Raw genomic sequence first — 24,778 nt, 5'->3', positions numbered from 1 at the left:
GTTTATTGTCAAAACCATGATTATATGGGGTATCAAGTGAAATTTGTGACTCGACTGAAGACATTTTGGTAGGGAGGATGCAGCATGTTATCTTGGATTGAGAGTCATTGTCAGATGTAGACGTAATGTTGAGAGTGCCCCAGGGAAGTTTGCTGGGACCCTTGCTGTTCATATTGCATATTAATGACCTTGCAGACAATATTAATAACAAAATCAGACTTTTTGCAGATGATGCAGTTATCTATAATGAAGTAATGTCTGAAAGAAGCTGAATAAATATTCAAAGATGATGTGACTTACCAAACGAAAGCGCTGGCAGGTCGATAGACACACAAACAAACACAGACATACACACAAAATTCAAGCTTTTGCAACAAACTGTTGCCTCATCAGGAAAGAGAGAAGGAGAGGGAAAGACGAAAGGATGTGGGTTTTTGGAGTCATTCCAATCCTGGGAGCAGAAAGACTTACCTTAGGGGGAAAAAAGGATGGGTATACACTCGCACACACACACATATCCAATCCGCTCCCGGGATTGGAATGACTCCTTACCCTCTCCTTAAAACTCACATCCTTTCGTCTTTCCCTCTCCTTCCCTCTTTCCTGATGAGGCAACAGTTTGTTCCGAAAGCTTGAATTTTGTGTGTATGTTTGTGTTTGTTTGTGTGTCTATCGACCTGCCAGCGCTTTCGTTTGGTAAGTCACATCATCTTTGTTTTTAGATATATTTTTCCCATGTGGAATGTTTCCCTCTATTATATGAATAAATATTCAATCAGATCTTGATAAGATTTCAAAGTGGTGCAGAGATTAGCCACTTCCTTTAAATGTTCAGAAATGTAAAATTTTTCACTTCACTGAATGAAAAAAATGTAGTATCCTATGACTATAATATCAGTGAGTCACTGTTGGAATCAGCCAACTCATACAAAAACGGTACTTAGGTGTTTAGAGTTTACACAGCACCTCACTAAAAATTTACAATTCAGGTTTTAGTGACCATCTTGCTCAAATATTAAGCATAAAAGTACAAGGCAGTGTTATTAACAACATGACTTTCAGAACAGCATATCGAAGTTATAATCAGCATAATGTAAACTACTTCAACATATTACAGAAAGAAAAATGGTCAGGAGTGTACAAAATGAACGATATAAATGAAAAATTCAACACTTTCATTGATACATTAACCCATTTCTTTGAACTTACATTCCCACTGAAAACATTAACCATACAGGGGAACTCTAGAACAAACAGCTGGATCACAAAGGGAATAAGGGTTTCATGCCAAAAGAAAAGACTACTTCATGAAATATGTAACTCAAAAAATTCCTCACCTGTAGTACACGCATACATAAAAAAATACTCCAAAACATTAAGAAAAGTAATAAAATCAGTAAAAATAATGCATAATGATAAAATCATTTATAGTTCAGCTAATAAATCAAAGGCTATGTGGAGTGTTATAAAAAAAGAATGTGGAGAATACAGACAATCTTGCAAAAATATAACACTATCACATAAAAAAAAAAGTAACAAACCCCTTAGAAGTAGCCAACACATTTAACAACTTTTCACAGGTGTTGCTGATAATATGTTACAATCAAACTTTAAGAGCACCCAGGCAAATGAATATAAAATAAGTGCATGTAGAGGATCAATGTGCATCAGTTCTGTTTCACAAGATGAAGTAGCTAAAGCAATAAAAGGACTAAAAAATTCCAAATCAGCAGGTATTGATGGTATACCTGCAACAATGTTAAAGAAGAGTGCATCAAACCTAATTGAAGTACTCACATACTTATGTGACTGCTCACTTCAAACAGGCACTTTCCACGATGTGTTGAAAACATCAAAAGTTATTCCTGTATATAAAAAAGGGGATAAAGACAATGTAAATAACTACAGACCCATCACAATTTCCTCCTGCATCTCTAAAGTACTGGAAAAAGTTATGTGTGAGAAACTTATGGAATTTATAAATAAAAACAGCATCCTATGTAACGAACAATATGGATTCAGAAATAAGAGGTCAACGACAACTGCTGTCTATGAGTGCATCAATTCCATCCTAAACCTGATGGACAAAAACAGGAAACAATATGAGTGTTTATTGACTTGTCAAAAGCTTTTGACATGGTGAACCATAAAATTCTGCTATCAAAGCTTGAAAGATATGGTATTCGAGGTCTGTTCAACAAGTGGATCAGTTCCTTCCTGACTAATCGTAAGCAGGCAGTGTGCATCAAGCACACAAATATTGAACTAAAAACTGTATCTAATCACTTATCTGACTATAAACAAATTAAATGTGGTGTACCCCAAGGATCAGTAATGGGACCCCTTCTGTTTCTTCTGTATATAAATGATCTAAGCTTAAATGTTGATGCACACAAAACAATCATATTTGCAGATGACACCACGATTCTACTAAAAGGTGACGACGATGAACAGTTACAGCAGACAGTAAACATGGTCACGAAACAACTTAGCAGCTGGGCACAGAGTAATCAGCTTGTAATAAGCAGTAAAAAAACCATTGCTCTAAACTTCCACAATGTTCCTAACAAGGACATGTTTATCCCATCAGTTTCTATCAATGAAAGACCAGTTGGTAACAATACTGAAACCAAATTCTTAGGACTTTGGCTGCAGAATAACAGCAGATGGAATAAGCATATTGAATATCTCAATGCAGAACTGAGCAAAACATGTAACCTTCTTTGTTCATTAAAATCATGCTGTAGTTAGAAAACAGTATTGAATGCATATCATGCATACTTTCATTCTTGTCTTAGATATGGGGTCACCTTCTGGGGAAACTCTAAAACAGCTAATAGCACTTTTAAACTACAAAAAAGGGCCATTAGAATCTTGTTTGGGTGCAAGCCTAGAGACTCTTGTAAACCCCTGTTTAAGGAATCTGGTATTCCTCCATTGCCATGTGTATACATTATGGAAACCCTTTTGTTCTTTAAATTAAGTGTAATAGGCAAGGACTGGAGACTGCAAAAAACTATGATATACATGATCACTTTACCAGACAAAACAGAAACTTACATATGACTCAAATCAGCACAGCACTGTGCCAAAAAGGTAATTTTCACATGGGAGTTAAGCTTTACAACAAACTTCCTGAAAACATAAAAGCTATCACTGAGGTCAATACATTTGGAAACTCTCTAAAGTCATATTTACAGCATCACTGCTTTTACTCAATTAAAGAATATTTAAATTTATGAAATGTGTTATATAAATACTTATGTGTAAAGTGTATTATTGTAACCTTAAATATGTATGCCTTGAAATGACTTTCAGCCTGTATACTTATAACTTGACTTGTCCAATGTCTTATGCATAAGCTGCTATGTGGACCACAGGACCAATATAAAATACAATACAATTTGTAGAGATGAGAAATGAAACGATCACACAGGCTTATCTGTAGGTAAAGCAGACAGCAGTCTGTCATTCATCGGTGGAATACTAAGGAAATGCAATCACTCTACAAAGGAGATTGCTCACAGATCACTTGTGTGACTGGTCTAGAATATTGCTCAAGTGTGTGGACCCATACCAGATAGGACTAGCAGGAGACATTGAACATATAACAGAAGGGCAGCATGAATGGTCACAGGTTTGTTTAATCTGTGGGGGAGTGTCACAGAGATTCTGAAGAAACTGAACTGGAAGACTCCTGAAGGAAGATGTAAACTGTCCTGAGAAAGTCTATTAACAAAGTTTTAAAAACCCCCTATATATCATTCACAAATGGATTGTGAGGATAAGATCAGAATAATTACTGCACACACAGAAGCACTCAACCAATCATTCTTCCCGTGCTCCCTATGTGAATGGAACAGGAAGAAACCCTAATAACTGTTACAATGGAATGTACCCTCTGTCACACAACTCACAGTGGATTTCAGAGTATAGATGTAGATGTAGATGTAGATCTCAGTAATTAATTTTCCAACATGGCTGGATGAAGACAGTAGTACCATAACTGATAATGTTTTCTTTGATGAAGCTCAGAGCAAGAGCATCACTGGACACAGCTATGCTGTTTGCTTTATATCTTTCTGCTCATGTTATTGCTATAATTTTTCTCTAGACACAATGTATAAGTCTCTTTTTAAGAGTAACAAAATGTTTTTCTGTTATAATCAAAATTGAATTACTTATTAAGTTTTAAAATTTGTTTGTCATGATATGATAAATCATTTACTATTGTTTTTATGAAATGGATTCACATATTGTAAATGCATATTAGTGCCCGCTACTTGTAACAAATCAAAATTTGTGCCGCTTGCGATGAGCGGTTGTCTTAACACTCTGGCTATCAGAACATGGCCCCAGCACTGGTCCATATGTCAGTGTTTGGATGGCATGGGGAGGAGAGGTGTTGGTGTAAAATTCCTGGTCACCAGACTTTGTGACAATGTCCTGGTTTAAATACCTTGACACTTGACAGCATCATTGTGTATTCCATTGGATTCAGATCAGAAGAATTTTGAGCCCAAGACATCAACATAAGTTCACTATCATGCTCTTCAAACCACTGTAGCACAATTCTGTTCTTGTGACACTGACAGTTTTCCTGCTGGAAGATACCATCATCTTCACAGACATCAAGTGTGAAAGGATGCATGTTGTCTGCATTAATTTTTACATAGTCCATAGTTGTCATCATGCCTTTGATTACTGTGAGAGGTCCCAATGAAACACAGGTGTATGTCCTCCATAGCATATTACAGGTCTGTGTCTGTGGCATGGTGCTTGTTTTGAGCAACCTTCAGTTGAATCATGGCATATCAAAACGCAATGCCAACCTGGTGCAACAAGAAACATTATTCATCCGACCAGGTAACATGTGCCTTTGTTTGATCTACAGTCCAATCTCCATAATCCTGTGACCACTAGAATCATAACTGACAAGGTCACTGGATCAAAGGGGGAATGTGTGGGTTGTCTGCTGCTGAGCCCCATGTTCAACAACATATGTTGAACAGTGTGCTCCAAAATAGTTGTCTGCACTGGCATTGTACCCTAAATCAAATGTGCCATAGATTGCTACCTATCCCATGGGCAAGCCTTCAACTTCCACATTCAGGGACTAGGTGTGAAAGTCCAACACCTTGTCACCTACTTGTAGTCTCACCATCCTCCAAGTGCTCTCCATAGATACTCATGACAGTAACATGCAAGCAGCTGACCATATTTGCCATTCCAAGATAATCTTTCACAGGTGCCAAACCATAATAATCTGCCTTTTTTAAAAGTCTGTTGTGACAGTGGATTTCCCCTGTTGCAACATCATCTCAAACAGGTGACAAAATTCCAGTAGCAGGCACCATACTATTGCTATCTCAGCAAGCTGCGCACCAGAAGCAGTTCTGCAATTGATTGGGTTGCTTCACACCAACACCTGGGCAGCACTTTTCCAGCATATATGACAATAACCAGGGTTTTTTGTCACAACAACACTGAATTGACAAATACAGACTAGCTAAAGATCATTTGTATTGAGGATTTGTCTCCTGTCACCTGAAGTTAGACCTGTTCTGTCCTGACATCAGATTGGGCCTCTAATATGACCACCAGCAGCACTGTGTTACACTTCAACTTTGGTCCTGACTTTGACACCAGTTTCAGCACCAATGCAGGTTCAGCATCAGCTGGCTGCATCCTCAGTCTGCACTGACAACCAGATGCAGTCACAGCCCTGCTAGCACAGCTAGTCTGATGCTCTTGGGTATCACACTGTGTCCATTCCAGCAGGGCTGTTCAGTGCACATCAACACCTAGCAGTCCATAATTTCTGTAGTACCTGAGTTCAACAGGGACTATGAAAGTTTGGATTGCCACTTCCCAGGCTGCCAACAGCACTCACTGCTGTCCACTTCTCTGCAGTGCAAATGTTGCATTCAGCCACTCAGTGGTTCCTGACTACAGGCACTGGTTGACTGATGTGCAGAATGAGCTGACAATCAAAGCTATTTATCTTCTGAGAGTATTCTTTGACTTAACTGTGCATTAGATGCTACATTACCCATCTCCAGATGTAATGACCAGCAACCTGCTACTTCTGTAGTAAGAAGTGGGATTGCCAGAGCTGCTACATCACCAGCAATGCAAGTGATTAGCAGCATGTGCATTTTGGCTTTGTCTCTGATCCACTGTCCTGTTTCTCATTATGTCTGGCATAGTTCCAGTTTTGGTTCCATGGAAGAGCCCAAGGGATGTGAGAATGACACTGGTTGTGTGTGCACAATATAACCTGTCATGTAGCCTCACACATTGAATCACACATTGTGGTTTTTTGGGTATGCTGAAGGACAGGGGGTTTCTCAGGCAGTGCATGGAAAGTGCATGGATGAGCTAGAGTAGGCTGTGGGCCCCAGGAGGTACAAGTCGGTGTACATAGTAGGCGACTTTTGGAGCATGTGTGTTTTATAACCACTTTCATCATGTTTGTATCTGTTGTTCCTTGGATTTGTCCTTGTCCCATTGTCCTGTTTGTTGTGGATACTGTTGATATGTTAATTAGGAATTTATGAGTTCTTCAAGGGTCTATGTTAGCAGATATGTGGTTTGACATACACAGAGCACCAGAGTTGTGCATGGAGCTTTTCTTTCCTTTTTCTGTTTCTGCACCCCACTCTTGCTACTTATTCTGTTTTCTAGTAGGTAGTTGCAAACTGCGGTACAGCACTCCTGATGAAAAATATAGATCAGTGTCACAACAGTATCACATGATGTGGATTTTTTGTATTTGCATCCTGTCACACTGACTCAAAGCAGTGTAGCAAAGTGTCTGGATTCTACAGAGGCAAGATGGCTATTAGTGTGTTGCTGTTATTCCATTCCAGATGCCTGAGTACATTGGGCATAGTAGCAGATAATTCGCCTAGCAAAAATGACCAAATCAATGCAGAGCATATATTAGGGAGCTACGAAAAAAAGAATTATTGACTTTGTTGAGTGGTATTAAGGGACACAAGTTGTAGTTGGGAAAGCACATGGGGTAAATATGTTCATGGGATCACAGGCCTCAAGAAGCATGAAACACTGGGTAGGTCTCTGTGGGTGAGAGATAAAGCTTAGGATTTAATTGATAATTCTCTGGTTTTTATGGGCATTATAACACAACTGTACTGGTTTTACAGTGGATTACTTTCCTTTTTGGGAATAGTTCATACTATATTCTTGAGTTGTAGGATAGTTGGTGCAAATGTCAGTGAACAGGTGAGAAACAATGGCAATGCTAGGCAGGAAGAGTGCCTGTGCTCTGGACTCTACCCCATGCTAGAGTTGAGCAACAGGGCAGATGAACAGCAGGCTCAGCACAACAAGAGCAAGGCAATCATGGGTACCACAAAGTGCAATGGTCCTTTGACACAATGCCATCAACAGATCAAGTACAGTCACAATCCAAAATGAGACTGGAGAGAAAAATCAAAATCAAAGTGAAGTCGTCAGCAAGGAGTCAGTAGTGCTGTGGAAATAGAAAGTGAATGCTATCAGATGAAGTGCACGACTGAGTGATCGAGATGTGGCGGTATTTGTGCCAACCACGATGGACACTATTGGCTGGTGTATTCATGTGGGGAGATGGTGGCACACTTGCTAGGTGCGTGCAGCACTGCAGTGACACTGCCTCAATTGGTCATCGAGGTCCGTTTGTTCTGGTAGGCATTCAACTTCTATGCAACCCGATACCAGATCCCTCTCCCCCTAAACTTGTGCATATGGGTGGATTTGCCCCAGATGCTGCTGTTGAAAGCAAAGGTTCTGGAAGAGAGAGTAGAGGGAATGTTTGTTTCCGTGACCTAAGCTGGTTATGGTGACGGCACTCAAGCCCCTTCTGTGTTTGGACTGATGTAACTCGACATGGGTGGCACTACTTTTGCTGGTGTCCAAGCCTCAGCACTCAAATTGGAGCGTGCCCCCACCACTGCACCAAGGGTCTAACATCTGGAGGGAATTGAGCGAGGCTCCGACAGTGACAGTGACAGCAGATGAAGCAAGGTCTGAGGTGACCATGGAGGAACTCAACAAGGCTATGGTTGTCAATTGGTGTGGTGCTATAAGTGGTCAAAAACAAAGAAAGGGTCGCCTAATTGGGAGAGGATTCAATAGCCTTCTTCATCTGCTGCTTAAAAGTCCAGGCCAGACTTTCAGCTTCACCGTTAGAGGAAGGTGGAATGGAGAGCTATAGATGTATCTGATGCCATTGGTGGCACAGAAGTTCTCGAAGATGTAGGGCATGAATTGTGTGCCATTATCAGAGACCAATGTGTGAGGCAACCCTTCTGTGGCCAAAAGTTGGGCTAAGGAAGTAAGAATGGTCTTGGTTATTGTGGATGCCATGCGTATGACACAGGGTTACTTCAAATAAGCATCCACAATGAGCAACCACATAGAACCTGAGAAAGGGCTTGTATAATCGAGATGGATGCTGTCCCAAGGGAGGTGAGGAGTAGGTCAGGAGGCAAAGGACTGGGGGGTGCCACCTGGTAGCAAGTGCATGCTGAGCAACTATGGACTATCTTTTCCACGTTGCTGTTGATTGCAGGCCAGTACACATGGCCATGTGCCAGCATCTTCATGTGGGTCATGCCCTAACAACCCTGGTGAAGCAAACTCAGTATTCGATGATGCAATTCTGTTGGAATAGCCACTCAATGTGCATCTGCCTCAGTATCCAAAAGGATGATGTCATACACAACTGAGAGGCAGTGAGAAAGCTCCATCATCAAACAACAAGTGACATAATGGGGCCACCCATGGGTTATGTAGCAAAGGACCTGTCACTGGGTGGGGTCTCAGCATGTTGCAGCATCAACACACTTGACCATACCAACCAAGGTATGTTGACATTCAGCATCAACATGGAAGCAGAGAACCTCCTGTTGACCAAAAACTGGGTCCACGCTAGCCAGTAGACAAGACAATCCATCAGCATTAGAATGTTGGGCTGTTGGCTTGTACTAGGTAATATAACTGTAGGCACTGAGGAACAAATGTCAGCACTGGAGGTGTTATGCTGTTTGATATTGGATATTGGAATGCAGCTTGAATAATGCCACCAATGGCTTGTGCTCTGTAATTAGAGAGAACTGTGTCCCAAAACAAATTTCTTGACTGCAAACACTACTGCCAAGGTCTCCTATTTGATCTGTGAAGAGCTGCACTGTGCCGAGGTCTGGGTCTTGGATGCATATGCAGTAGACTGTTCAGAACCATTCCTGTTCCTGTATACCAAGACTGCTCCAATACCATAGGCAGATGCATCAGTGGCCATAACCAATGGATAATCAGGAGAAAAGGGAATGAGGCAGGGTGCAGGTGTCAGCATAGTTTTCAATTTGACAAAAGCCTCATTGCAGGCAGGGGTCCATGTATAAGGACCCTCTTTTTATGCAGATGATTTAGAGGTTGCACAATGTGGGCCACCTGGGGTAAGAATTTAGCATAATCTTCAACTTTTGTAGTCCTGTCTTCCTCAGTTGCATTTAATATTACGGTATATTGATAATTTTTACTTATGGACCATCTGACAGCAACTGAATAAAACACAATTTTAGTGCCATACGCGTTTCGCCTTTATTTTCTGCATGGCATCATCAGTGGCCTGGAATATGTACATATGTTAGCTATTTTATTTACATTTTTTGTCACTGTGCCTATAGGTTATAAACAGTTCTGGTGGTTGGTATTTCCTATTAAGTAGTAATGTTTTGAACTGTACTTACAGGTTGTGTGGACAATTTATTACATATTACGCTCCTGTTGTTCTTCTTCTTATGAACGCCAATTTGCAGTTTTTTCCACATTCCACAGCACTATGCACTGAACGCTTGTTTTAATGCAATGTTTTGGTTTCTGTTGCAGACTGTCAAATGTTTTTGCCAAAGATCAAATGTTATTGCCAAGCTTATGAGTGTAACTATTGAAGTATCTGTGGTCTGTTCGTGTATGCATTTGTGTGTGTGTGTGTGTGTGTGTGTGTGTGTGTGTGTGTGTGCAGATGGTGTGGGGAAGAGTTTTTTGTTTTGTTTTATGTAATCATTTCCTTTATTAAGTGTAGTAGGGAGCCTGTGCTGATGTGTGTGTGTTCATTTATCACATGTTTGTTTTCTGCTATGGCTTTCTGGAAGTGGAAGTTTTCTCGCATTTGTATAAGAAGTTTGTCATGGTTGCTTATTCTCATTATTTTCATTTCTTGTTCCATGTTTGTAGGATGATGGTTGTTGCGTTTTAAATGCTCTGCAAATGTGGAACGGTTTGTTTCATACTTCCAACATCTGATATGTTCTTTGTATCTTGTTTCAAAATTCCTGCATGTCATGCCTATGTATACTGCATCACAACTTTGACATTCAAGTTTATATATTCCTGATCGTTGGAATTTGTCCCTCTTGGTAGGTGGCTGGCTTAGGTGTGATTGAAGGGTTTGCCCAGGCTTATATGCTATTTTGAAGCCCTGTCTCTCTAGGATGTTTGCAAGTCTGTGTGTTAGTTTATGTGTGTAGGTCATGGTGTACCATCTAGTTCTTTTCTGTGTGGTATTGTCACTGTGTGTGTTTGTTGAGTGTGTTTGTAAGTTTTCAGCTTATGAGTTCTTTTATATTGTGGAAATGTTGTGTTTGTTTTTTATTTGTGTTTTATTTTTTGATTGAGCCTGTGTACCACACGTGTGTCATACCCATTGTTCCTAGCTATTTGTATGATTGTACTCATTTCTTGTTCATAGTTTCTCTTGCTGAGTGGGATTCTGTTTAATCTATGTAACATGTGTCGTAGTGCTGTAAGTTTCTGGCTGTGGGGGTGGTTAGATGTGGAATGTATTATTGTGCCTGTGGCTGTTGGTTTTCTAAAGATGTTAAATGTATGTTTACCATTTCCTTTTTTAATTGTAATGTCAAGAAAATTTATTTGATTTTCTTTTTCTTTTTCAAGTGTGAATTTTATGTTCTGATGAGTTTTGTTTATTTCTGAATGGAGTTCATCTATTTTTTCACTTGGCTCATCTACCAGACAAATAATGTCATCCACGTATCTGTACCAATATATGATTTTGAAACTTTCATTTGTGGTTATCTTATCAAATATCTGATTTTCTAGGTGACTGATGAAAATGTTTGCTAGTGTTCCTGATATTGGGGATCCCATGGGCAGTCCATCAGTTTGTAGATAATATTCTTTCTCAAATTGAAAGTAGTTTTGTTCAGTTGTCAGTCTGAGCATATCTGTTATTTCTTTTATTGCATCTGTGGTGAGGTTGCTGTGGGATGAGAGGTTTTGTTCTATGATTTCTATTGTTTCTGTGACAGGGATGGAGGTATACATATTTTCTATATCGAATGAAATCAGTGATGCTGTGTGTGGTACCTGTATGTTCTGTACATTTTCTATTAGGTTTCCTGTGTTTATCACTGTTCTGTTGTTTTCTACTTTATAGTGTTTTGTAACTAATTTTTGGAGGTGTTTGGCAATGCGGTATGTTGGGGCTTTCTTGAAGTTGATAACATCTCTCATTGGCATTCCGTCTTTATGTGCTTTCGGTTGACTGCGGAGTGTTGGTGCTTGTGGGTTTTTCTGTGTTAAGTAGTATTTCTGTTTGTGTGTGAGTGTATGTTCAATGTTTTTCAGTGTTCATTTCACATTTACCTGGAATCGTGTAGTTGGATCTGACTTCAGTTTTTGTATGGCATTGGTGTTTATGTATTCCTTAGTTTTTTGTGATGTATTGCTCTTTATCCATCAGTACTATTACATTTCCCTTGTCTGCTCTTGTTATTAATACGTTATTGTTTGTTAACTTTTGTTTTAACCTTTTCATAGTAGCTGCTTCTGTTTGGTTGTTCTTATTGTGTGTCTGCTGTGTTTGTTTTATTATGCCTTTTATTTCTTCTTTTACTAGTTCTCTTGTCAGTCCTATGTTTATTTCACAATTATTTTGTTGTTCTTCACGTGTAAGGATGTGTTTGGTTTCTACTGTGAGATTTTCTATGTATTGATTGTTCACTTTGCTATTGGTGCAGTGTTTCAAACCTTTTTCCAAGAGCATTTTTTCATTTTCGTGTAGTTCTGTCTCTGTTAGGTTAACTAAGCGTGGGTGGAATGTGTGTTGGTGTTCATGTGGTTTCACATTTAAAATGTAAATGTATTTTTGCATCTTTTTTACTGTTAGTTTCATTATCTTCTGTTTATGTTTGTTTTGTAAATGTTTCATTGCTGTGTATGTGTTGTGTTCAGTTTTTTCTACTAGAGCAATGAAAACTGTGGCGTTTCCTATGTTTCTTGCCAATTCTAGATGAGTGTCATTGAGCATCATGTTTAGGTGCCGTTTTTTCGAATAGAGCATCTTGATTTCATGTAGTAACCAATATCGTTCTGCAAATGATTTTGACTTTTGTGCCACTGTAGAACTGTTTTTAACCTTTAAATTAATGTAACTTGGAATTAAATTGTTCTTTTTGCATGTTTTTTTGAATTTTATGTGCTGTATCATCTTATGGAGTCTCAGATATATTTTCTTGAACCTGTTGTACACGTTGACAGGGAATGCTTGACATAGCTGGATTGACATCTTCAACTTTTGTAGTCCTGTCTTCCTCAGTTGCGTTAAATATTACGCTATACTGATAATTTTTACTTATGGACCATCTGACAGCAACTGAATAAAACACAATTTTAGTGCCATCCGCGTTTCGCCTTTATTTTCTGCAAGGCATCATCAGTGGCAGGTTGCGTGGACAATTTATTACATATTACGCTCCTGTTGCATTTTTGGTGTTGTTGTTCTTCTTATGAATGCCAATTTGCGGTTTTTTCCACATTCCACAGCACTATGCACTGAACACTTGTTTTAATTTGTTGACATTACAATTAAAAAAGAAAATTGTAAACATACATTTAACATCTTTAGAAAACCAACAGCCACAGACACAATAATACATTCCACATCTAACCACCCCCACAGCCAGAAACTTACAGCACTACGACACTTGTTACATAGATTAAACAGAATCCCACTCAGCAAGAGAAACTATGAACAAGAAATGAGTACAATCATACAAATAGCTAGGAACAACGGGTATGACACACATGTGGTACACAGGCTCAATCAAAAAATAAAAACACAAATAAAAAACAAACACAACATTTCCACAATATAAAAGAACTCACAAGCTGAAAACTTACAAACACACACAACGACAACACCACACAGAAAAGAACCAGATGGTACACCATGACCTACACACATAAACTAACACACAGAGTTGCAAACATCCTAAAGAGACAGGGCTTCAAAATAGCATATAAGCCTGGGCAAACCCTTCAATCACACCTAAGCCAGCCAGCTACCAAGAGGAACAAATTCCAACAATCAGGAATATATAAACTTGAATGTCAAAGTTGTGATGCAGTATACATAGGCATGACATGCAGGAATTTTGAAACAAGATACAAAGAACATATCAGATGTTGGAAGTATGAAACAAACCATTCCACATTTGCAGAGCATTTAAAACACTACAACCATCATCCTACAAACATGGAACAAGAAATCAAAATAATGAGAATAAGCAACCATGACAAACGTCTTATACAAATGCAAGAAAACTTCCACATCCAGAAAGCCATAGCAGAAAACAAACATGTGATAAATGAACAAACACACATCAGCACAGGCTCCCTACTACACTTAATATAGGAAATGATAACATAAAAAAAAACTCTTCCCCACACCATCTGGAACACACACACACACACACACACACACACACACACACACACACACACACACACACACACACACACACACACACACGCACGAACAGACCACAGATACTTCAATAGTTACACTCATAAGTTTGGCAATAACATTCGATCTTTGGCAAAAACATTTGACAGTCGGCAACAGAAACCACAACATTGCATTAAAACAAGCGTTCAGTGCATAGTGCTGTAGAATGTGGAAAAAAACCGCAAATTGGCGTTCATAAGTAGAAGAACAACACCAAAAATGCAACAGGAGCGTAATATGTAATAAATTGTCCACGCAACCTGTAAGTACAGTTCAAAACATTACTGCTTAATAGGAAATACCAACCACCAGAACTGTTTATAACCTATAGGCACAGTGACAAAAAATGTAAATAAAATAGCTGACATATGTACATATTCCAGGCCACTGATGATGCCTTGCAGAAAATAAAGGCGAAACGCATATGGCACTAAAATTGTGTTTTATTCAGTTGCTGCCAGACGGTCCATAAGTAAAAATTATCAGTATACCGTAATATTTAGCATAATAGTTGAGCTTGCTCAAAAACACTTGTAGTTCAATTGAGTTTGTCAGGCAGGGTAAAGAAGTGATGGTGGCAATGTTCCAACTGGTAAGCTGGATGCTTTCTTTGGAGAGCCAGTGCCCAAAGTACCCCACTCCTGGCTGAAAAACTCTGCACTTCTCCAAGTGACAATGGCGGTCTGCATCCCACAGGGTCATGAAAATGCTATGGAGGGTTTCCAAATGCTGTTGGCGGGAGGGTCCTGTGACAATAAGGCATACAAGTAATTGACACAAGCCAGAATATGTTGTATCAATTGTTCCAGAAATTGCTGGGATATTGCAGGGGCTGAGGAAACGCAAAAGGGGAGTTGCTTGTACTCCCTCTTGTACTTGTACAACCCAGATGGCTTGTTAAGGATGGCAATGTTCTGAGATGCCTCACCTAAGGGCAGCTGGAAGTATGCATCAGCAGGATTGGTCTCGGAAAAATATTCCCTCCTAGCTAGTTTGGTGAGGAGATCATCTTGCCAGGGAATAGGATAAGCATGGGTGTGGCCATGCACTAGATATGACAAGTTTGAGAACCCTAGCTGTCTGCAGATGATCAAGTTCCTGCTTGACAGCAGCCTTCATGGCCACTAGAATTGGTCTAATGCAGTAAAAATGAGGCATGGCATGCGGCTGAAAGGTGATGGCCACCTAAAAGTCTCTAGAACACCTGAAATCTGGTTGAAAAAGAGATGAAAACTCCATTCAGGGGTCGACCTGTTCCTGGAAAGGGACTGCAGTGGAAGCCATCTTGACTTCATCCCAGATAGAAAATCTAGATGCGGTGAAGGCGTTGAGACCAAAAATGTTGGTAGCTGATGTATGGTTGATGGCAAAGAGCATGAAAAGCAGGGTAACATATTTGTAAGTTGCTGCAGTCATGAATTGCCTGTGAAGAGGAATTGCCACCAATTTGTGTGAGGGTGGTGACAAGTCAGGTAAACCCAGTTGTACACAAGTCATCTGATTGACCAAAGATACAGTGGCCCCATAGTCCACCTAAAAATGGATGTCCTGGTGAGACATACAAAGCATGAGCAACAATTTCTGTATGAAGAGGCCACCCTGGGGGACTACTGTCTGCAGCGTGTATACTGCATCCTGGTGTGGTCGCAGCACCAGGTGGGGATGGGTCATGTGACTACAGAATACTGAGCAGAGGTGTCCCCCTTTGCCAGTGATCTGGACAGTCTGTCCAGGAGTGAGAGGAAAAACACTATGGGTATGAAGGGAGTAGCCCTCGTAACTGTCATTGAGGGCAACTGGAGGCTCAGAAGTCATAGCGATATCTGGCAAAGGTAAATCACAATGTTGCTGCAACCTGGCAGTCATCTTATGATGATAATGCTGGGGTGACACACATGATGGAGCATGACCAGCCGCTGCTTGAGGTCTTGCTATGAGTTGTTCATCAGCTACCTGTGCAATTTTGGATGCATGAGTGATGGTCATGATGTCCTCTAACGACAGATTATCCAGTTTCAGTGCTGCTGTGTGAACCTCTGGGTCAGGTGCCAGTTGAACCACCACATCACAGATCAAGGAATCAGTGTAGTAAGTCTTACAATCTTGATTAGTGCAAGTAAAATTACATATTCGGCTAAGTCCTTGTAAGTCAGTGGCCCATGAGTAGTATGAATGTTCTGGCTGTTTATGGTATTAATGAAATTCTAGCCTGGAGGCAACAACGTTGTACCATTGTGAATAATAATTAGCCAGCAGAGTGCAGATCTCTTGAAACGAGAGGGCAACGGGGTAACACAGTTGAGCCAGAGGAGAAAAAACATGTCCTGCAACTACCAAGACAGAAGGAGCAACTGCTGCAATCACTCATGTGTGGCTTGAAACAACATGAAATGTTGCTTCAGTCGAAGCAAATATGTGTCCCAGTCCTCCATAACATCACTGAAAGGATGATATGACAGAGGATGGAATGTGGTGTTGAGTGCAGTGGGCGTTGGTCTCTGGAGCGCAGCTGTCTCCTGCACTCAGAGCTTGTCCACCAAGAGCTGAAGCAATTTTTGTAACAAGTCCATCTGTATCTGCTGCTGGTGCATCATCTGCTGCTGTTTCTGGAGCAGGCTAATCAATTTACCTTCCATGATAGAAAACAACTTACTTTTTCCTCATCGCCAATTGCTTTATCTGAGAGTCACTGAATACTGGTGCACCATCAGTGAATAGGGGAGTAATCATGAGGATGCAGGGCAGGCAGACTGCCTGCAGTCAGGACTCAAACCCATGCCAGTGTCAAGTGACAGGGCAGATGAATGGTGGACCCAACACAACAAGAACAAGACAATCTAGGATACCACGAAGTGTGACGGACCTTCGACACAATACTGTCAACAGATATAGTACAACCGCAGTCCAAAATGAGTTCAGAGAGAAAAACCAAACTCAAAGCAAAGTCATCAGTGAGTAGTTAGTAGTGTGCGGGAGATAGAAAGTGAACACTATCAGATGAAGTACACCACTGACTGAGTGGTCGAGATGTGCCAGTATTTATGTCAGCCATGAGGGACGCTATTGGCTGGTGTATTCATGTGGTGAGATGGTGGCCTCGCTAGGTGAGTGCAGCGCTGTGGCGAGACTGCCCTCTATCAGCCATCAAGATCTATTTGTTCTAGCAGGCATTCATCTTCTGCCTGGCCTGATACCAGGGTTCAGGTTTAGCTCTTCCTTTTGAATGTGCGTGTGCATTTTTTATGCAATGATTGAATGCATTTATGAGTGCTGAGATTCAAATCTTAGGAGGAGTTGCTTTTCTACAAGACTTACACAATTGTATTAAGGAAACGTTTTGCTGCAATTAGCTTACATAATGGGGTACTACATCTGGAACTTATAGATGTACAAAGATGTACAAAGAATTTGTAGCGTTGTAATGTGTATAGTGGAAATTCAGCTTGATTAATTTGCTCTGGCAGCATGTTGATCATTTGGTGAAGTGTGAAGGACAGGGTAACTAGGTTAAAAAACAAATGGAACTTTTTTAAGGTTAAGTATAAGAGTCGAGGAGGATAGGGTATCAGCCTGAGGGGATAAAATGTTTCATAATGGATAGGGTGCTTTCTCGAGCCCCAGACTCTTATCCTCATAAAATGGTTGACACTGCTGCCAAATGGGCAGACAGAGACACTACAACATAAATGATGACTGTGAATAAGAAATTTAGAGGATCAGCTGTACATGATAGGTGGGGGAAAGTAGAGGTACAGAAACTTAAGTACAATAAAATCAATTAATTATAATAAGTTCACTGATTCAACATCAGACCACAATTCAGAACCCTGAATTCATTACAAGGGCGTGGGGGGAGGAATAATTGTGGCATCAGCTTGACTGGGTCACAACAGGTAGACAAGTGGTCCACCAGTTAAAAAATCCCAGCAGCAGGCACCATAAGACTGCCACATCAACACCCTGTACCCTGCAAACTGTCCTACAGTGGGCCAGGTTGTTTCATACCAGTGCCTGGGGCTGTGCTTTTGAGGCACACAATGTGTAGAGCTTTCTGTCACAAGAACATCGGCTGGATGGGTATATCTGGACTCCCAGCCCACCCATAGATCACTTGTACTCGTGACTTATCTCTAGTCACCTGGCACAAGAGCTGACCTGTCCTCAAGTCAGCCTGAGCATCTGATGTAACCATCACTGGCACTGTGCTGCACTTAAACTTTGGTTCTGATTATGACTCCAGGCTCAGCACCAACACAGCCTCAGCACCAGCTGGGTGCCTCTTCAGTCCACATTAACTACTAGACATAGTCATGAGCCTGATAGTGCCAGCTATCCTGATGCTCTCAGGCAGTGTACTGGGTACACTCCAGTGGGGCCATTCAGTGCACATCAGCGACTAGCACTCCACCCTCTCTGGAGATCCTGGGTTTGACCCAGGTCACACTGAGTCTGGCTTACTGCCTCCTGGGCTACCAACCGCACTTGCTTCTGGTTGCTTCCCTTTCATGGGACTTTGCCAATACTGCCTTAGAAAGGCCACCCCAGGCAACTGTTGCCATCATTGCAGACATTGCCTTCTGCCACCTCAGTGGTTCTTGACTATGGCCACTGGCTGACTTTGCTGTATAGAATGAGCTGCCAATAAAAGCTGTTATCTTCTGGGAGCCATTCCCTGGTTTCATCCTCATCATGGACCCTGCATTATCCTGTAGACTGCCACAGGCATGTTCACAAGTTATAGATTTCTTAGTACCGTGTCAATAGATTATGTGTGGTAAACTGTGCCCACCCCCAACTGTGGGCAACCACTGTGTGTCACCCACCATGACTTATTCGTGGTTTGACAGCTTTCCTCAGAGCCAAGTACAGACAGCTCCCATGTAATCATGTGCATGCTGAAGCGTATTATGTTATACGGGACACACACCAAGCTAGTATTTAATTTCACTTTGGTTTGCACACCAGACCCAGGTGCACACAAATATTAGTGTCCATGAGAGGAAAAGTACTGTTTTTTTTTTTTTTTGGGACAGTTTAAGTTAGTACATTATCCTATATAATCCTACTGTGTGTTACTTGCAGCTATGTCCATTTCCAATAAAGGAACCAAGAGAACATTTCTGCATACTATTATTTCATTCTGCAGACCCAGGCATGCATGTGCCAGGGCACAGCACAAGTTGAGCTCACGTGTAACAAGACAGTGAAGAACTTATTTCCCACGGTTACACTGGGTACCCTCTGTCATATACCATTCAATGGCTTGAATGCAGATGCAGCTCAAGGTAGAAGGAAAGAGCTGCTTTAGTTCACTGAAACTGGATGCATGCTTGTTCTTAATGTGCAACATAGCAATTAAATCCAAGGTGTAAAGTGGATATTTTTTAAGTTTAAAATCTTGATGATCATACAAGGTAGCACAGGGTAACTGGCTCATGCTGTCTTCCCCGAGGAATGAGTTGAAACTGAATGAAATGTTTCACCTCTAAAAACAACACACTCCATCTCATTCACAAGCATTGTCAGACAGAGCCAGCTTGCAAAGCTTTCAACTGTTTTCTTCCATAAAAAGGTGGTGCAGTGGGAGATACATTTGATGGTCAGAACCCGAGAAGTGTTTATTTTTTATAGTTTTGACATACATAGTAGAGAATATAGATTTCACATGAGTGCTTGTTTCTGATTCTTCAGTTAATGCTTTATTTCTAGCATAGGTGACCTAGTTGTGCCCAATGTATTTATGAAATAGGACAACTGGGCCACATGCTTGGGCTAACTGGACCTTGCAGGACCAGTTGCCCCATAAAGCACCCACTTAGCCACTTTAAAAAATTTAGCCTAAGACTATTAAATGTGGGTTAGAAAGAAATTTAACAGTAATATTTGTGACAAAATTTACACAACCTTCAATCAGAATAGATCATGGTGCAGATATGCAGGTGAGAAACATATGGAGCTGGATTCACTTACGGTGCTGAAGAACAGAAACAAGTGCTAGATGGAATGAAAAACAGAAAGAAGACTACCCATAGTGAACCAGTTTTCTACAACATCCCTCACTCCACAGGAAAACATGTTTATGGGGCATTAATGGAGAGGCACACATCACAAGAAGGTAGTGGCAGATGTGGTGTTATCTATCACTGGAAGATGAAGAAAAACTGGCAAATGTAATGCAAACAATGGATGAAAACTAGTTTGGGTTTCCATCAGAAGATGTGCTTGATATTGTGGTGAATTACATCCAAGCAAAAACTATCATCATAATTCAAAAATAAATGATCAGACATGATTCTTATTTTCTCATGTAAGAAAAGACATTCATATTCAACAAATAAACTTCAAGGTGTTTAACATTCTTATTACAATTGGGTCAAACCAAGGATAACTTATGAATTTGTTAAAAGCTCACTGTCACTGTGACAGAGCTAAACCTACTGGTAAAGCCAGGACAGATATGTAACTGTCATGAAACCTCATTTTCTCATAACCCTTATAAAACAAGAGTTGCTGGAGCAGTTGGTGTCTAAAACAAATGTAAGACTAGTGCTTGTAAGAGAGAGAGAGAGAGAGAGAGAGAGAGAGAGAGAGTGTGTGTGTGTGTGTGTGTGTGTGTGTGTTTGTGTGTGTGTGTGTTGGAAAACTGGATCAGCAGGTGTGTCTACACAAATTTCAGTGTCACCAAGTGAGCAAGGCTGTGTGCAGAAGACACTATTTTTCTTCAGACAGAGATGTCTTTCTAAAGAACATTATTTTTTAAAGAATAGTGTCTCATAGATATCACATGTGATGGACATGTGACCCACATTTCAAGTAAGCTAAGCAAAATATCTCTGGAACACAATGTTACTGTCATGTAGCACAAACCTCACACCACCTACGTTTCTATAATCCCTCAGTGTTTTAATGCTACAAACACCTGCCTGTAACACAACCCTTCTGACATAGGTAAGAATGGAATTACTAAGATATGGGATATTTTTCTGTTTAAATTTAATGTTAAGACACAGATACCCCAAATCAGAGTAACATGTTTTGTGGGGTATAGAATGGCTGGTTCTAGTTACCCCAAATTTTGAGGTAAATGGGTCAATATGGAGGAAGAGCTAGTATAGTCTTATCTGCAACTATTCATCAGTTTGTTTTCTCTTCCAAACTTTTCATTTTACTGTTGGTGTAGCCATTTCATTCTTGTGCTTTGATCAATGTTTGCTTTCTTTGAAAGTGAAGCTTATGAGTTAAGTATATATTTACAAATTTAATGAGACGTTCCATCTATAAGTTTCTTAATCCAACCTTTTTGACCAAGGATTCTACATCTGCAGAAATGGCTTTAATACCGATTTCAGTTTACTTGCAAATCTTTGGAGGCACTTACGGTAATTCAGCTGTAAGATCCCATAAATAACTGTCCTCTAAAATTCATACTACTGATTTTGGCATTTCTAGTTTTGATGTAAATTATTTTTCAAGGCTGTACTAGCAATTGTATTTTTCCGTATCTTTGGGTGACTTATGATACTGGTTGTCAAATATTACTTATTTTAATTTTTTGATTATAGTTTTAACACACAGCCATAGCATATTAAGCAGAATTAGGAAACACAACAAGAAAGTAAAGAACAGCACACAAAATTTACTTTCTTCAACACACAAAAGTGAAAGAGCTGAACTTTATCAATGACATAGTATACATAATGGATAAAACTGTCAATTCTTTCCATACCTTGTTCCCTTCCCCTTATGAACCACCACTCACTAAACAATATACTGTAGTAATTTATGCTTATTTTGTGTAAAACTGACTGATTTTATTTGTAGCATAAATTAAGAAGTACATCCTATGCAATAGTAAAAAATTTTTTAAGAGCATAACTGCAGTAAAATAGTTGTATCCTTGGGAATGGTTTGAGGAGAGTTTTAAAGAAATAAATTATGATTTATTAAAAACTGTATATATTTAAATCTTAAATAGTTTAAATATTTTAAAATCAGTACATTTTGTAGAATAGACATTAATAAATTATATGTAATACATTATTTTGGACGATTTTTTTACAAAAGAAATTATGTAGTATTGTATCTGCTTGATAAAATGCCATTGAAAATATCTATGATGCACATATTCTTTGTATAAATGATGATTCAGATCAGAAAATGAGAAATGAGTGTTTATGGACATTACATTGCTGGCTACTCTGAAGTATGGGATAAAGTAACAATGATATGCTAATATATGTATTGTTGACACTTATTACTTACACTTATATTTAACTATCTCTATATGGATATATTTGTTTCCTGTGCAGTTTAGAACAGTTCCATTTACATCATACTGGACACATTTTCAATTCAGTCAACATACGTCACTCTTCAGTCTATCAGCCACATGGCTACATTCTCCCTAAAATGAAAGGGAACATTCATTCATTGCAAACTGTCCTGTTATCCATTCTTCAGTACAAATGTTACAACTAATTCGTTGTTTGATGCACTCAAGACATGACACTGGTATCTCAGTTATAACCCAAATTTGTACTTAAAGTCTCAGTACATGCCACAACTGTGTTTCCTACTTATTTAGTGTTGTGGTTCAGCTGAACTTTTGTTTTGCAGTGACACACTTCCACTAGTAGTAGCATCACTGTTCAAAGTATTCTTCAGACTAGAACCCATTTCAGTATCCAGCAAATCATTACTTTCTGATGTGGCAGGTGTGTCTAACTCTTCCAACAAAATGTCAGTGAGATTTCCATTCTCTTCCACTAACTCACTGGGAACACTTTCAACATCTGTGGAGTATTCTGTAGTTGATGTGACTGTGACATCATCAGTAGTTGTTGACAAATCTGTTGTTGTAGGAATATCAGCTTTTGTTAGGAACAGCACATGGTCAATGTAGTACATTGTTCCCAAATTGTAAACAAATACTTCACTTTCCACAATATTTGCATCATTCACAGTGATGTTATCTGCAATAAAAAGAGTTAAGTGTATTTCAAAAACATTGCTTTGAGTAATGTAGTACAACAATAATGAAACATGATAGCTGACAAAAAAGGGCATATAACTACAAATAGTGTACTGAAATTCCAAAAAAGTGGAAATGTGTTGATAAATGAGATGTGTAATAGGTAGTTACCAAAAACTAAGTGCAAAAAATGTCCAAAAAATGCAATCGAGCAAAGGGCAGTGGGGCTTTCATTCAGTGTTATTTTCTTTCAGTAGCGAAGATCCACCTGACATCCTGGGCTACCAAAATAAGTAGATATTAAAATAAAATTGATATATGAATTTATTCCACTGACAGACTACTAAGAAATACATGTTTTATAAATACACGGAGAGGACTCAAAATTTAGTAGTTTGTTTACTCGCTTATTTTGGTGTGCAAACACCATGTGGAGAAATTTTTATTTTTCTTCTCAATTACACATAAAGAACTGTTCCCAGTGTACTACTATGCGAACAAAAACAGCATTTCCAATTTTTTGGATTAATGTTGTACATTCTATTTTTTCACATTTTGGTTTATGTAATACAGATATTAATTTTAAATTCATTAAGGCTCTACCTTTTAATAAACTTTGAAGAATCTGACAAATAATTCAAGAAGGTACTTATAATGTAGGTAGTACTTTGAACACTCACTGGCTCAGCCATTAGACAATCATATAAAAAATGCATTAACTTCATTGGTTAGAAGATCAGTTTTTTTGTAAACCAATCAATTGCTCCTTGCTTCAGCTATATACAGCCTTATTGGCTTTGTACTATTAATTATCTAATTTTTGTATGTGATCTGTTGTACAGTAAATAAACATTCTAAGCACAAGAGAATCTTTTGTACAAACATTAAGTAATTATGAAAGTTTAAAAATTGAAGTAAAAACTTTGCAAGCAGCAAATCGAAGAGAAAATATTGTGCTGCCAAGAATGGAATAATGTGAAATTATGTGTACTTGGCATAACACTGAACAAAAACTACACACCTTATCTTGTTAGTAGAGGTAACTGTGCATGGCAAAGTGCTGTGTTGAAATAGTTTTGTTACTTTAACTACATATATTGCACTGAATACTATCTCTGGACCCTTTTTGACTCACTGAATCATAATCACATTTTAAACACACGGTAAAGTTAAAGGATCAAGAGGAGCACACATTACTCTTTTAAACCAGCAGCTGGATTATTTTTAACTTTCAAAGAAAAATAGGTCAAAAGAATCAGATCATAAATACATACGATGGCACAAAAGTGAATATTTCTTCTTGCTGGTACCACCGTCTATTCTAAATATGAAGTAGAGTTTCTTTCATCAGTTCAACTAGTTGTATCCAACACATCTGGTACATCCTTAACCACAACAAAAATTAAATTAGTAATAACAAACAGACTGCCAAAATCTTCAATTAATATTTCCAAAGTGCGTCTTAGCAGATAGGCTGCAGATCAGACCTGGAAGAAGTGATGGACATTCTCAAACAGCAAGCTCCAGCTACTTTTGATGAAATAATGTTACCTCCTACAACCATCAGAGAACAAAAGAACAGCACTGTCTTATTAAAAATTAAACAAGCTACTGAAACACTGCTCCAGTAGAATGTGTAGAATACTGAGCTACATCCTCAACTCAGCAGTGTGCCAAGGTATATTCTCAGAGTGCATGAAATATGCCACAAACGCTCTTCAAAAAAGTGGGAGATGCCTTACATGTGAGTAATTACAAACTAATTTAACTTCTTACAGAGTTTTCAAAAGTATTTGAAAAGTAGTTGCATGTTAGGATTGTTAAGGATCCTGCACCGTTCAGTATTTTAAGTAAAAGAGAATTAGGTTCCCAAAAGTATATGATGACTAAACAGGCAATATTTACATTTTTGGAAGTTATCTTTTAGTCCTCAAACAATAACAGTTCACCAGTGGATATCTGGTGTGATCTGACTAAAGCACTGGATT

General features: G+C 39.2%; 1 protein-coding gene across 1 annotated transcript in view; it reads right to left on the bottom strand.

The window, feature by feature from the left end:
- Positions 1-21,831: 21,831 nt before the first annotated feature.
- Positions 21,832-24,778, bottom strand: part of LOC124595836 (transforming growth factor-beta-induced protein ig-h3) — a 308,160-nt gene continuing 305,213 nt past the window's right edge. Inside the window, exon 7 of the mRNA XM_047134734.1 lies at positions 21,832-22,791. Within this exon, the coding sequence (XP_046990690.1) occupies positions 22,400-22,791 (392 nt within the window). The 3' untranslated portion in view covers positions 21,832-22,399. The remainder of the gene's footprint in view (positions 22,792-24,778) is intronic.

This window comes from Schistocerca americana, chromosome 2, assembly GCF_021461395.2.
Source record: "Schistocerca americana isolate TAMUIC-IGC-003095 chromosome 2, iqSchAmer2.1, whole genome shotgun sequence".
NCBI classification, from domain to species: Eukaryota; Metazoa; Arthropoda; class Insecta; order Orthoptera; family Acrididae; genus Schistocerca; species Schistocerca americana.
This window is presented reverse-complemented; position numbering and strand designations above follow the sequence as displayed.